Below are 15778 nucleotides of genomic sequence, written 5' to 3'. Positions count from 1 at the left end.
AGACTTTTTGGTGGGTGACCATGTGGTGCCTTCTCAAAACCAGGGTATTTATTTTATTCCCTGTTAGTTCTTCCAAGATCACAAACAGAAGACTTGTGTCTTCACAAGGATCACTGCAAGAACGGGAATGGGGCAAAAAAAGGCAACAGAGTTGGCCTCTCTCACCAAAAACCCTTCACGCTTTGGTTTGTGATGCCTCTTTGCAAAAGCTCTAAAACGGTTCCTCTCTTTCTCTAATCCTGTTCTATCTCCTAGGATTCATTGCAATCACAAAAGCAAGGCTAAACTGACACAGAGAATTACTACACAGTTGGCAAATAGGAACTTGACATTATTTAGGAAAAATGCAGCTGTAAAAGCACTCACAACTGCAAACCACTTCTGTTCCCTGCCTTTATCACACTTCTCCCATACTCCCACACAGTTTGTTATTCCTGCCATTCCAACACCAAAAACGATCTGGTTTAACAAGCAGTGTCTGCTTTCCCCACTTCCTTCAGACAGTGTTTTCTCATTGTAGTATTTATTTATAAAAGAAAAACCTTTGCCAGATAAATCCTTCTCTCCTCCTGCTGCAAAGGTATCACCAGCCTTTTCCACAGGGGAAAACAACCTTAGAAGAGAGGGACCCCCAAATCTGGAAAGGATTTTCCTTACTGAAGATTTAAACCTCAAACTCCAAGATGTTGAACCCAATAAAGACAGCAAGTCATACATCAAAACACCCATAAAAACAACTTAACATTCTTTGACTTATAAGGCACAATAAATACTCAGCTGTTTTTTGTTGTTGTTGCATTTGTTTCAACTGGAATCACCAGGAATTCCAAGTTATTTTCACACAATAAAAATCAACTTTGCACAGACAGATTTTCTTATAATAATTTCTCTCTAAAATTAGCGTTAAAGTAGAAAGCACCAGAAGACTTCCAGGAACACAAACAAAACAGAGAAAACATGTAACATTGGAAGTTCCATAATAAACAAAACCACAGGACTCTGGAAGCTCTATTTTCCTTCATGTAAAGGGTTCAGATATGAGCTTTGCTAGCTCTGATAAACTACAGGGTTTCAAATTTTGACTTTAAAGTACACCAGAATTAATTAGAAATAAAAAGCCTTTGCATTCTCTGATACACCAAAAGCAACTGGAAAAATAGAAAACCTAATTAAAAAACAAACACTTGTTTTAAGGAACTACAGCAGTCAAAGCAAATGTAAAACCCCATAAACTTAATCTCTACCAAAGCCTCCAAATCAATACTTTTAAAAGTAACCAATAGAGATTGGCCTGTTCAAGCCACAAAATTCTTCTAGGAAATAATATTCCTACACATGGAATTGAGCAGCATAAACATCCCTTACCTCTAGGTCCCATGTAAACTTATTTTACTTGCTTGAAGAAAAGAAGACTCAAGAATTTTCAACAGGAAAAGAAAAAAAAAATTAACAACACAACCAGCCTTAACAGAACTCTCAAAGAAGCTGCTTGATTGGTGCTACCAACCCCTCAGAGCAGTATGAAGAAGAGAGGAGCCCTTTCCAACCTTATTTAAAGCAGTTGTGGGAGGGAGTGTTAATGAGCCCAAAGGCTCAACAGCTGGGTGGGCTGCCATGGATGTTGCTGGAAATTTCCCTCTCAAGCTGCTGTCTCTGTTTTGAACACGTGCTAATGGCATTTTCCTTGTGTAGCTACTTCATTAAACTGCATTTTATCTGCAAGGTTGAGAACTATTTTTGTTAATAAAGAAAGATAGCTGCTGTCTGATACCTGAAAATCAGTGTGAGCCCAGACAGCAGGAGATGTGGGGGAGCAGAGATGAAGTGTGACTAGAGCAGGTGAATCACATATCAAGTCTAAATTAAATGAAGAAAAAAAAAAAAAAGCAGTGTTAAGAGAATTAATTTTGCATATTTTCAAAGCACCGCTGATGGAGAGAAAATGTTCATGTGGTGTGTTTTCTAGCATGCAGCAAAATCCCCATCCAGCCCTCAACTTATTGTCTAACTTGAGTTGCAAGTCAAGTATTTGAAGTGACCAAATATTCCCTGCTGACCTCACCACCGCCAGGTTCCTGTATCTTCCCAGCTGGAGAGAAAATTTATTCAATGTGTAATAACTCAAAGCCTCTCCCCATTCATTTTGTGCAAAATGGCCTTTGCCAAGGTTACAATACGTGCCTTTCAGAATGCCTTGATTGGTAATTTAGGTAAATCTACTTGATAGCACTAATTAAAATTTAAAAAGAGAACATAGAATCTCATGAATGTAGAATTTTTAGGAATAATACTGTCCCTTGTGTAAACTTTTCAGATGGTTAGAAGTCACTGAAATCAGAATGTGTGCTGAACAAATCTTCAGGCTGTTAATAATAAATGGACATCTCACCTTCTCCCTGTCTTGGTTTTTTTTTAGCATAGCCTAAAACTACATTTTGCTATTAACAATTCCTACCAAGAGAAACACTCCTGCTTAACAAATCTTGCCTCATTTTTTCCTACTCTACTATTTAGTCTAATAAAAGACATTTCTTGTCCTTACATAACTTGCCTCACTCGTATCCTTAGGCTGTCAATTAAAACATAATTTCTATTTAAATAAGATCAGGAACTTAAATTTGCTTAGCATAAGAAATCAGCCCAGATCAGCATTACTGTTATTTATAATGACAGATAAGGCAGAGCTTCTCAAAATTAATACTGTCAAGAAAGAAGAGGTCATGTCTATCATGACTAATAGTGACTGTTAAGCAAGACCATTTAAAAAACTTTAATTGCTGAAGATTTTATATTACAGCCTGCTTCTGACACACATTTTCAGGTATGAAAAGCATAAGAAGCACTGAGAATCTATTAAGAATATCTTTTCTACACTCAAGAGCTGCCTTTTGTAGTAGATATAATTGGAGTGATAAGGAACTTGGAGTGAAATCTCCATGCACAAGTATATCGGATGCCCAAAATGAACAAGTAAGTGGTTTTCTGCTGCTGCTGTACAGAGAACTTCTGCAGAGATCCTTCAAAGCAAACTGGTCAGGTACCAGTCAGGTACAAACTGGTCAGCATCACCTTTATCCTTGGGAAAGGGGTGGAACAAATAAGCCTGGAAAGCATTAAGGACAAAAAGGTGATTTAGAATCACAGAGTTTGGATTGGAAAGGACCTTCCACTTCCTTCCTTCCACCCCCTGTCATGGCAGGGACGCCTCCCATTAGAGCAGGTTGCTCCAAGTCCCATCCAACCCGGCCTTTGAAGCCTTCCAGGGATGGAGATTCCACAACATGACTGGGCAACCTGTGCCTGTATGTCAGCACCCCCACAGAGAAGAATAAATTCCCAATACTTGATGCAGGATGCAGTTGCCTTTCTGGATTGCAAGTGTGTGTTGCTGGGTTTTGTTGAGCTTCTCATCAACCAACACCCCCAAATCTTTTCCAGGCTGCTCTCAATCCAGCGATTTATGAGGGGGAAATGATGCCTGACCAAACTGCCAGCCTTCCATGATGATATCAGTGGTATGATGGATGAGGGAAGGGCAGCTGATATTATCTTTACCACCACAAGGCTTTTGACACTCGCTCCTACAACATCCTCATTGACAAACTGATGATTTTTTTAATTTTTTTTTTTTTTTTTTTTTTTTTTTTTTTTTTTGCCTGGATAAATGGCTCCTTTCAATTTAAGTGGAAAACAACTTCAGATAAAAAACCTGTTGGAAAACAAGTTGGATGTGAGCTGGGAATACATCTCTGTGGCAATGAAAGGCAGCAGCATCCCAGGAAACACACTGCCAGCAGGTGGAGGAGGTGATCCTTCCCTCTGCTCAGCAATGATGAGACTCAAACGGAGTCGGAGTCCAGCTCTGGGTTTTGCAGTACAAAAGAGGTGCAGACAAACTGGAGTTAGTCTATCAAAGGGACACAAAGATTATTAAGGCAATGGAGTTTCTGTCATTTGAGGGGCTGAGAGGCTAGGACCGTTCATTGTGGAGAAGGTGGGACAGTATCCCTGTCTATAAATTCCTGAAGAACAAAAAAAGGAAAAAGACAGATTGGCTCTTCTTAGTGGTGTCCAGGGAAAGAACAAGAAGCAGTAGGGGCTCAAACTGAAATACAAAATATTCCATTTAAACTTTAAACCTCACATCTTTTACTGTGAGGGTGGTAAAACCCTGGAACAGGTGAAAACCTGGAACGGGTTTCCCAGGGAGGTTGTGGAATCTCCATAGTCAGAGATATTCAAAACCCAGCTGGACACAATCCTGGACAAGCTGCGTTAGCTGACCCTGCTTTGTGATCTCCAGAGGTGCCTTCCAACCACCAGAAGCATTCCATGAATCCTGCTCTTTCCACTGCAAAGGGCAGAGGAACCATTTCCAACACAACTTCCCCTTTCCAAAGTCTGCCCACATTGGGAATGATTCTCCTCACAAACTTTCAGCACTCTGCTGAATCCTCTGATCTTTAAACATTTCTGGTTCATTTTGTTTTTAATCTCTCAATTCAGCACACATTTTATCTGTTAAGGCATCTTTAAACCAAACATTTTCTAAGAATGAAAGTAGTACTGAAGATGCTTTCCACACTTTTAGGAGAAAGCCTCCCTCCCCAGCAGCTGTTTCACTTGGAATGCATTTATTCCATGTGTGTTTTTTGAAAAAAAATTGAAGCAGGAAAAGTAAACTAATCTCAGAAACAACCAATGGCATTTTACCTAATTGAAAATGTAATCCTCAACAAGCATTGAACATTTCTGTCTGGAAATTTGGAGTGTATGAAGACAAGAGTTGATATAAAAATGCTTTTTAAAACTTTAAGTGCAACCAGACAACTGAGCAAGTGTTACAGTAGGCCTTATTTGGAAAGATTATGGAACTACAAAAATTATGGATTTATGTTGGATTATTTTGACCAATAAAATGATTGTGATGACAAAGGATGGAGAAAATTGTCAGAATAAGAAAGACCAAACTAGAATGCATTAAATTCCTGGATAAAAACTTGGTACAGTATCAGACTGTCTCAATCACTATCAGAAATCTTATCAGTAAGGGTTCATGGGGAGAATTATATTTTACCTGGAATCAGATCAAATGAAGGGAGTAAAAGAGTATTTACTTCATCACATGACAATATTCAAGATGAAGGGTGTACTGAAACTTACTGAGGCCTCTTTTCCCACTCCTCCTCTTCTCATTTCACTCCTACTATTAATTACAATTTTACAGTGCCTGCATTTTCTTCCTAATGCAGGAATCAAACAACCAGAGCATTCTGAGAGCCATCAGGCATTGCCAAATAGCTGCAGACAATGATGTTGTTCTTCAGCATTTAACAGCTTCTAATTTATAACATCCAGCTATAAAGTTACAGCAGGACAAACTTCCCCAGTCAGCCAGATCCTTAGCTCTGATCTAACACCAGGCCTGCCAAGTCTGTGTGTGATAGCTACCAGTGTATAAAATAACTCTTTGGAAGCACTTGAAACAATCTCAGTTATCTGGTCACGGGATCCACTGCTGCATCGTGTCTGTGTGAAAACCTGCTGCAGTCCTATGTTCCAAAACACACATTTGGAAGAACTTCATGTCAAAATTGCACTTATTACTACAGCCATTTGGTGGCTGTAATATCAGCCTGTCTCATGAGGCACCTGATAGAGCCAATTATGTGTATCAATTGCAACGGATGTGTGTCATGTTTCCTGACACAATGTTCATCTCCTCAGCTCTCTCCGATTGGCCAGGGACACAGTGCCGACAAGAACATTATCAAGACTCTAGCACTGTAATTACAAAGCCAATAGAAATAATAGCCAAAGAGAAGGAATTACAGCTAAATATTGAATTGTTCATAACCCTGAACAGTCAGGAAGTTGCCAGGACGCCAAATAAAGTATTACCTTCTAAGAGTGCTGTGAAGTAGATGCCCCAAAGCTTACCAGGCCATGCTGAGATCAGTGGTTATTTAACAGCACTGAAAATAATTGAAGAGAAATTATTGAGAACATTCAAGGTCAAAACCCCACCTGCCTTGCCTGGGACCATTCAGAACCACTGGACAAAAACCACAGTGTTTGTTCTGTACTGAAATACACCAAGTGTAGCAACAGCTTCCTAGCTACTACTCCATCATCATCTACTGCGGCTGTGCCTAAATTCTGCTTGCCCCTGGTCGTGCTTAAACCTTTATTTTCCCAAGGAATCCCGAAGTCGGTAGTTTCAGCAGCTGTGCCGTGTCTCGTAACCCGCTGCCTCCCTCTTGAGGCCGCAATGGCGCGTTTGAGCTGCGGCAGGTTGTGCTTCGGGAGCTCCAGAAGGAGCAGAACGCGGGATGCTGAGGGCCACGATGAGGGCACAGCCCTGTGAACAAGGGCTGCCTCTCACTCCTCGTGGGACGGCCGTGTGTGTGAGCCCTGGCGAGGCGCTGCCTACGTGGCACAGGTGATCCTGTCCCCGCGATGTGACACTGTCACACGGTCCTTGCCTCACAGAGGCATGTGCAGCACCTCGCACACGAGGATGTCCAGAGGAACATCCCGACTCGCGGTAGCAAAGCTGCCGACTTTCTAGTTATAAAACAAAACAGAAACCTGCTTTCTTTCCTCATCCTCAGCCTAAAGCCTCTGGAAGGGGGAGCATCCCTCCTCTCCACTGGCAAGACAGACTCAGCGCCTTTGCAGAGATTTTTGCACCGAGGGAAGTGAGTGCAGTGTGGTAGTGAAACTTTGCCACTGCTTTTTTCTACTCAGCTGAGGAGCAGATCAAAAACTCTGCAAGGCTTCAGGTGCCTCACTTTGAATTGGTATATATCCTGTAAAGTTCAAACATGTTTGTGGGGAAAAAAAAACAACCCAACAATGAATCATTATTTCCAGCAACAAAATAATTTCCAAAAAACAGCCAAACATGAGAATAAGGGGGAAACCCACAACAAAACATCTTTAATTGCAGAATTCTCTTTTTGTTCAGAACTTCTTACCTTTTTACTTCATGACCCCTAACCTTCTTATCTCTGATTTCTCTGGTAAACTCAAGAGTTTTTCACCCTTTCCACTAAACACCAAAAAACTTTGCCTACCTGCAAAGAAACCTACAGTATAATGCTATAAATGTTTCAATTTGAGGTATATTTCATATTGTTTAAATACCTCAGAACCAATAGCGTATAATTCTAATTTAGTAAATAAATGAGTGGCTGCCCAAAATAAGTCTGAAATTTTAAAAGTTGTATCTAAAATTTATAAGTCCTATGTGAAAAGTTTAATATAACTCACTCAGCATAACCATTAATATTGGCTTTTTTAAAAAGAAAAACAAAGCAGAAACCCAAGCTTTGTACCACTAGTAGGCCAATAAAACAGGAAAGTTTGAGATAGAGGAAAAATCTTTCTCTCTCAAAGAATCTGTAAAATAGTTTCAAAGAAATCTCTTTATTCTGTATAATACTGTAATACTATTCTAATATTCACTACTAAATTGTATTACCCTTATTAAAAATTTTAGAAACCTTTTTCAGAGAGAAGATTTAAACTCCATACGTTGAGAGCAGAAATTTGTAGCTAGACATTTATTGCCATGTGAGTGTAGTAATTAATGGAAACTTTCTAAGTGAATATGTTGGTCAGAAAGTACCTTCCATAATGCACTGGTCACACTTTTCCACAGTTCCTTCCCAGTTTTTATGTGAATGAACAATCTTTTGCCATCTCACCCATCTTGTGAAGATGCAGAATGTGTATCCCACCATGGTTTTGCTACAGCAAAAGGGCACGTGTATTTCCAACCTCAAAAAGTAAAATCCTGGGGAAAAAAACATTAGGGAAGCAATCCCATACCAAGGTTTCAAACCTAATTGTCAGCTCAGTATAGGCACACGTTGTTAATTAGCACTGTTGGCTCAGAAACCACCTTGTCAACGTGCAGCCTGAATAAACATCATCCACCTCCTTGGATCCCTAATTCCAGTTATGACACAGGGCTGCTTGTTATCACATAACCCAGGAATATTTTTCCAACAAGGAGATGGCTGACAGGCCAATTTGTGATTGCCACTCAGGATGAAACACATGCTGGAAGCAATGGGGAGATAATGACCCTTTTTTTCCCCTTGCCTGTGTCATTGGGAAGGAATTCCCGGGACACATCACCTGTGATGGAACTGTCACAGTGCTCTGGCTGTGCATGGCACAGCCAGAAACTGATCCCCCAAAAATATAGGAACAGTCTGGATGATTCAGTAAAATTGGGGCTGGTGCCAGGAGCCATCAGCACTCAATAAAATGGTGAGTCAGAATGTATCAGAATTGGATGAAAGGATTAAATAAAATGAAGAATGGAGGGTGGATATTGTAGGATAAGTCATTATGGATCACAGCAAAACTCCCTGTTCAAAAGTATCAAATTAGAGGGGAATAGACCCAGGCCTACCTTCAGGTCACAGGGGAATGGTTAAAATAATTCTCAAGTACAACAGGATAGGAAATATTGGTTGCAATCCCTAGGAGGAGGAAAAGGAAGAAACCATAATTGTGGAAGAAGACAGTAAAAAGCCTCAAGAATCTGTCATGCAGGCAGAAAATCAAGATATCGCAGCCTTCCATATCTTGAAAACAATTTTCAGCTTCAGGAATACGTATGGATAAAAACACCAAACAGAAGAGGGATCAGCACATTGTGAAAACAAGAATCCCTCTACCATACCAACATCAAGAGAAAAGGGAAAAAAAAGAACCTTCTGAAATAATATGATAACCGGAGGACTACTGAAAAAGAGTTGTTTTCACCCTGGGGGAATCAAAAGTAGTTGGTGGTCAAAACTAGGCTAAATTTCCATGCTTAATATGATGTAGTGCTCTTTGTTGTAGATGTAAAAATATATCAAAGATATTTAGACCAAAAGCATTGAAAAAACAAAGTGAAAAATGTATATTCCTCTTAAAATTGTTTGGAAGTCCACGTTACAGGTCAGGACCCAATTGTGCTGCTCAACCACTGCCCTCAATCCAAGGAAAAAAGGAAATGCAACCAAAGCTGGGTAAGAATGCTGATAGATCCCTGTAGATCTGTGCAGGAGGGTTTATTGTATTTATGAGTTTGGTGGTTTGGAAGCTATGATCTGTATTTCATTTTTATCCCTACATCAGAGGTTTCTTGGCAGTGTAAAGAGCTTGTAAACCTCTTGTAAATATCTTGGAAACGTCCAGCCAGGGTGCAGGTAGCAATTAGGAGCTGGAAAGAAACATGTCAATTAACCTGGTAGTTTAGCATCAACCTCCAGTGAAAAAAGAAACCCAAAACACACTAACAATTTGTTACAGTTTCCATGTTAGGTCAAAATAATTATTTTGGCAACTTTTGTAAAGAAGATGAACATTTTAGAAACACAGCTCTTCAAACACATAAAAAGCTGGCAGTCTTTAGGATATGTAAACATGGACTAAATGCCTAATTAAAGACACTGTAATTATGGAATTATTCTGCTTTTTTGTATATTTTGAGCTTCCATAATTCCAATTTACCTATTTGAGGCAATGACTTTTCTGTGAACAGAAAAATGAGGTCAAGTGTACAGAAGAGGACTTGGGCTTAAAGAGCAGGAAAAAAATCCATTGATTTTTTTCTGTGCACCTATCTGTGCTCAAAACAGCCAAGGGCTTGTCCTGGACTTTAATTCAGGAGCAGGTCCCTGGCAGTTTGTACATGTTAAACAAATCAATGGCCATCTTTGCAACCCATAATGATCTAGAACTAATTGCTTTTAGGAAATGACTGGAGCAACAAGTGAAATGCTGATAGCTGGGGCAAAGGGCACCAGCAAACTGCTGGCCAGATGGCAGGCACTGGGCTGGAAGAGTTATTTTATATTTATCTAATATTCCACTAACCCCAGGGTATTTTGTAGCCTTTCATGTTGTCAGAATGAAGATATTTAAGCAGGTGGTTTACTTTTTGCCACTCTTCAATCTTTAGATGTCTCCTATTATGATGGAAAACAGACTGAGAATGGCAGCTCCTTCAAGTGGGAAAAAAATACTAAAATAGTCACATTAAAATAAAACCTGATTTTCAAAGGTACTGAAAGTCCTATCAATTCCAGCAATACTAATTAGTGTCCTGGTGCCCTAGGATTAATTATTCCCTGTGCTCTATTTGCTGCCATCTCAAGGGACAAACCTAAATGGCTGTTATTGCTCTTAAAAGGGCACCTCAAGAGACAGCTACATCCATCTTCTAGAATAAAGACAATTTTTCAAACTGCCTTTATTTCACAATTCATTCAAATTATCTTTAAAAATCAGTTTTGTCTAGCATCTATTAATCAGCTAGAGACACTGAAAATTAATAAATCTAAATATATGCAAGTGTGTGTGTGTGTGTGTATTTTCAGAAACAAAAAAAAGTGAAAGAGAAAACATTTTAAACTATATTTTATTTTAACTATATTATATTTTAAACACCTAGAAAATGCTATTTCAATGGGGTCTTGCAGGCTGTCTCTACATTGGAATTTGTAGCAATTCCATGGGAAGCTGACCCAACCAGTCAGCAGAGTGGATTACTACCCATGAGGAGTGCTTGCTGATGCCCTGGCACACAAATGCCACGTGTGCCTGGCACCACTGTCACCTGGTAAGAGCCTTTGATGTCCCTCTGCTTGCAGGGTGTCCCATCTTTCCCAGCTCACTGAAACAGAAAGGGATCAATGCAGCATTCCTCAGGACACCTAAACACCACTGGCTGCCCTCAAACCTCTCAGCTCTGCCTTGGTGAATAGATCAAGTCTAGAGAATTTCTACCTCCTGTTGCTTTCAAAGACATTTCCTCTCTCAGTACCTCACAAATCCACTTATTTGCCTTTCCTTGTCTTCCAGCTTCCACATCTGCTGTGGTTACCACAAATTCATCTGGTTTGTTGCCATTCCACTGGCTGCTGTGTTTGTTGTTGTTGGTTTTTCCCATAAGCTCCCTGTGATGATATTTGATTTTCCAGTCAGCCCCATGAGCCCATATTCCCAAGGGAATTCAGAAATCATCACTGTAAAAAACAAATTTTAACATTGTTTAGTACCAAACTAACTGAAGTTTGAGGTATGAGCCGTGCTGAAATCCATCATCTCTGGGGTTAATTAATTATATCAATAATCTCTATATATCAGCCTAGAGCCCTGCTGATGCATTTAGCTACACGCATCTCTCCAAACTTTTCAAAGGCCCATATCTGATTTTTCCTGGCCATGAAATAATAGCTTGATTTTCCAGTCATGCTTGGCAGACAACGTTTTTAATTGCCTTTAATTTTCTGCAGCTTCAACTCCGTTCATTTAGGATTCCCTTCTTTCTGTGGAATTGGAACACATGAAATGACACCTATGCTATCAAGGTATCTCTTGGATCAAACATCTACATTTATACATGCAAACATCCAGCATGCTAATTAAGCACTTGACTAATTTAAAGAACATGTGACTAAGTCATACCGAGGGTTGACCCATTTAAAAGCTTAAGAGCTTCTGATTGTAACAACAGAACAAAATATGGCTGTGTTTAGCTTTAAATCTTTTCTGATGCAGAATGAAGCTTTAATGGGCAAAATCAGGTTCCAAAATGGAGGTTTTATGAACTGTCACTGGGTAGATGCTTCACACAATGCTGCTAATAACACAGGGAACAAGTGGAGAAAAACATTCATGTGGGCACTCTAACTTGAAAGGAAATCAAATCTGCAGTAACAAAAAGAAAAGTGTGTGTCTATGATGTGAAATCATTTTAATGGTGCAGTTTTCAGGAGTAAAAACACAGAACTGAGGTATCCAGGATGCTAAAGACGTTTGAAAACTCCACAACCTGAAAAGTGCTGCATCTCTATTTTTGTTCCTTCACTCATTTCAAGAAGTAGAATACAGCTGTCTTTCCAGCACGAAATATGAAACACAAATTCTTCACAACAATGATCATGATTTCAGCACAGCTCATACCTCAGTTTATGAAAAGCAATACGTTATTAGAAACCATTAATATAGATTAATTAAGTTCTATTTTTGCTAAAAAAGGACTAGGACCGCTGGCATTTACTAACCCCATACAAACCTCAAAGGTTGAAGACAACTGCTCCAAAATCACTGAAGTCATTCTCGTCTATGGAGAATGAGAGAAGCAAAGAAAAACATGTTTGAAACATATAAATTATTAATATTCTAGCACACTTTTCTATATTTGAGGCTAATCTTTTTTTACTAGTAATTTAAATCGAGACCTTGCCCTAATAACTACAGCAGAGGAGGGTGAAAAATTAAAAAAATTACAAAAATTACAAAAGTAAAGTTTCCTATCTTCCTTTCCCTGATTTTCTTCTAGGTGATTTTTTTCACATTTTCTGTGCATCTCAGTATCTCACTCTGTCCAATGACAGTCCAATGTGCTATTTCCCATAGAAGCCAGACTTCCTGCCTGCTTACCTTGTTGTCCCCTCCATGATCCCTTAAAGCCCACCTCTTCTGAAGCTGTATTTTAGTGTTTTCCATGTTTTCCATTAGATCTGATGACTGAAAACACAACATTAAAAAGGCTATGCACATGTAAGTTACTGAGTGACAAACTCATCAAAGCTGCAAATATGTTCAGACCTCTCTTACAGAGATCTCCAGTTTATCATTACCCATCTCTTGTTCCTTCTCTTCTGCTCACCACAGACGGTGTCCAACACCTCAGCACGTGTCACCCAGGGGTTGGCTGACCTTTCACAGCTCCAACTTCATGGCTGTGTAATTGCCAGCTGGAGATACAAAATTGCCCTGGGTGTGTATTGGGGATCAGCACAGACAGAATGTTGTTTATTGCTTTAAAACTGACATTAATCTGCTGCTTCTATTCATAAATCTCTGCTTTTTTCTAAAACAGAATAGCAACCTACTTCTGTCTGTGGCTGCCATACCCACCCCTCAATCCTCTGCCATGTTATTATTCTTTGTTGCCCTTTCCATGCTTTTGCTGTGCCCTGATATTTACAGCAGGCATGACAGCAAAAGGATGAGTGGAAAAGGTTTCTGAGGTACTGCAAATCTATAAATACTAGATATTGATAAAGGTCAATTAAAATTTCAGGTCTTGAGAACTGATTCATTATATTATTTCATAACTGGCCCACATGAAGTAGCTGAATTTGTTTTGTGACTGAAAATATACTGTCACATCAATTATACTTTTATTATGTGAGCCTGAATCAGAGCTTTTAAGTTTTTCTGACCTTATTCCTTGTGGCTCAGAGCGGAAAACATAACCAAGCCTCACCTCCAGATGCATAATTTGGATCCTCTGGAAGATAGATACAAGTTTGAGCATCTTTAGCAGAAGGGTGAATAAGCTTCCCAATCCTATGATAAGTGTTCTCATCAATAATCAGTTTAATTAGGAAGTAAGCACCCTCTCTCTTGTGCTTCTCTTTTGTGATCTCTTATTGTAAAAGTCATCTTGTCCCCATGCTCTGTCTGGAGTTAAATGCCCTGCCTCTGCAGCAGAGGCACTCAGAGGGTACAGATGTTGTTGTAGGGAGCTTGGGAGCATTTGCAACTGATTTAATCACAGAGGAAGCAGGGACCAAGGCAGCCAGAGACAGCTCTAGATGTAGGATGAAAGCTTGGGGTACCTGTGGAACTTAATTAGCAAAGCAAGAGGCACTACTGACCTGCTACTCAGCTAATTCTAGACCCTTCCCTTGGGTGCAAATCACTGAGCTATGTGTAAACTCTATTTACAGCACAGTCCTGTGTGACACTGACCTTGCAGCTTGTGTTTAAACTCACTTTAAATACAACAAAACACAAATGCTCAGCACTCTGTCTTTGAATCTCCCCAAATCTTAATTAAGGGCAAAGTGTGGTTTGGATCATGCCTCAGAAAGTCATGTGGCAGCAGAGAACCAGTCTCCCCAGGTAAATAAAGATGATTAATTTGGAATTGTTTGAAGTTGGTTTACTTAATGCAGATATATAACAGGAGGCAAATAAAGCACTGCAGGAAACAAATGTCAAGATAGGAGAGGGGGGGAAAGGAAAAAAACAAAGCCACCCACAGCCAGATACCTGTGCAATTCAAACCAGCATTCACTGCTTTTTTTCCTGAAAAGACATAAAATTAGAGCAAGATGAGAGACAAAAGTATTTGTGTGACACTGAGCTTTGCCTGTGACCCTTCTTATGAAATGCAGTCACTTGGTTTTAGTTAAGCTGAAGTTGCAAACACTGTTTGCAATAGGTGCCACTGGTGTTGCCACTCTCTCTCCTGGGTTTTGATTTGGGGTTTGCATATTTCCTTAGCCAATATTTAATCTCTTGTTTGTTTTTTATGCAGGCATACACGTGTATATATAATTTCATATAGATATATATGTATATGCACATATATCCTTTCCTCCAGCATATAATAAGAAGGGTTCATAGGAAAGGAAAGAAGTTTTTGCAAGTTACTCTTACTTTGAAACAGATTTGTGATCTGTGAGTTTATCTAAACATATTGGCCTGCTTAAAATATAAAGTGTTAAACTGTAAAGGAAAAGCAAATATTGACTGTTCATGAAAATGTTCACATTTCCCCCAATTTGCTGGTTAAGCAAACTGAAATAGCAATTATTGATTTAAAAAAAAAAAATTACGTGGGCAATCCTGTTATTACATCTAGGTGTGGTAGGTGTAGTCTGCTGATGGATATTTTATATAAAAATATGAGAAAAACATAAGCAACCTTCCTTGCCCTTCTTTATGATGTTGGTTATCATGTTGAAGCAGGAAAGATTATGAGGCTTCAAGACAAGAAAAAAATGTCCCAGTAAAGGGTGAAGCAGAAAAAAAAAGAGTTCTTACTTCTGAAGAAAAGGAATAGAAGTAATGATATCCCCTACATAGTACAGACCTGAATTTGGGAGATTCAACCCTCTAATCCATAATAACATGTAGCAGATAAAGCAATTGTCTGCTTGAAATAACAAGTTAGACTATTCTTTGTATCTATTAAGAGAAATAATGTAGATATAATCTTGAAGATTAGGAGTTTAAGAGGGATTATTTACGTTGCCCAAAAGTTTTACCTCAGAAATAGGAAAAACAACCAGCTTTTTACCACTCTTCTCACCCTCACTGGCACCAAGCCAGGGACATTCGGCAGTATTACCAAAGTTACTTGTGTCGTATTTACTCAGATTTGTAAGTATAACCACATAACTGAGAAGTGGGTGGTTTTTTAAGGTTAAAAATTGCAGTTACCAAAGAAATGCTCTCTTGTTGAGGGCATATGCCCAAAGTGAACTAGCTGTACCCCATTTCAGGCACCGATACAAGAATGAGCCCACATATAGTCATACACTGATGTGATTTATACAGTTATATAATTTATATAGCTCTATACCGGCCGCTTTGATTTTGCAATTTACAAACATTTTTTTCGCTGCCGAAACAAACCCTGGCTGAGAAACACCGTAAGTACGCGCGGCTTTCACGGTGGCGAACCTGTAACTTTTTCTATCACTGAACAACGCCTCCACCACCAGCAGTTTTAGAAATCTCCGGCATCTCAACAACGGGATTACAGCCGAAAAATCCCTTTCGCAGCTGCACATTGGTGAATTTCCTTCCAATTTCAAAGGAACCCGACAGCGCCGCCGGCCTCTGCCCCACAGCCTGAGGAGGAGTGGGCGGGGCCTCTCCGTGAATGATTGACGTGCCCCTAGACCAATCATAACCCGCGGTGGCGGCTGGCCGCGGTCCTATTGGCCGAGGCGGTAGCGGG

General features: G+C 39.6%; 1 protein-coding gene and 1 long non-coding RNA gene across 10 annotated transcripts in view; both read right to left on the bottom strand.

Moving 5' to 3' along the window:
- Positions 1 to 1534, bottom strand: part of ABTB2 (ankyrin repeat and BTB domain containing 2) — a 114663-nt gene extending 113129 nt beyond the window's left edge. Inside the window, exon 1 of the mRNA XM_064425882.1 lies at positions 1366 to 1534. Coding sequence (XP_064281952.1) covers positions 1366 to 1378 — 13 coding nt within the window. The 5' untranslated portion in view covers positions 1379 to 1534. The remainder of the gene's footprint in view (positions 1 to 1365) is intronic.
- Positions 1535 to 10411: 8877 nt separating this feature from the next.
- Positions 10412 to 15698, bottom strand: LOC135303756 (uncharacterized). 9 transcript variants are annotated; one of them, XR_010365144.1, is made up of 6 exons: positions 15499 to 15698; positions 14080 to 14115; positions 12457 to 12543; positions 12089 to 12136; positions 10835 to 11036; positions 10412 to 10684 (listed from the first exon to the last, which is right to left on the bottom strand). It is a non-coding gene; the product is annotated as an uncharacterized LOC135303756 (long non-coding RNA). The 9 variants fall into 9 exon arrangements; XR_010365141.1 differs by adding an exon at positions 12657 to 13371 and having other exon boundaries at positions 10412 to 11036; positions 15499 to 15676; XR_010365136.1 differs by having other exon boundaries at positions 10412 to 11036; positions 15499 to 15697.
- Between the last annotated feature and the right edge of the window lie 80 nt (positions 15699 to 15778).

This window comes from Passer domesticus, chromosome 6 (genome assembly GCF_036417665.1).
Source record: "Passer domesticus isolate bPasDom1 chromosome 6, bPasDom1.hap1, whole genome shotgun sequence".
In the NCBI taxonomy this organism is placed as follows: Eukaryota; Metazoa; Chordata; class Aves; order Passeriformes; family Passeridae; genus Passer; species Passer domesticus.
This window is presented reverse-complemented; position numbering and strand designations above follow the sequence as displayed.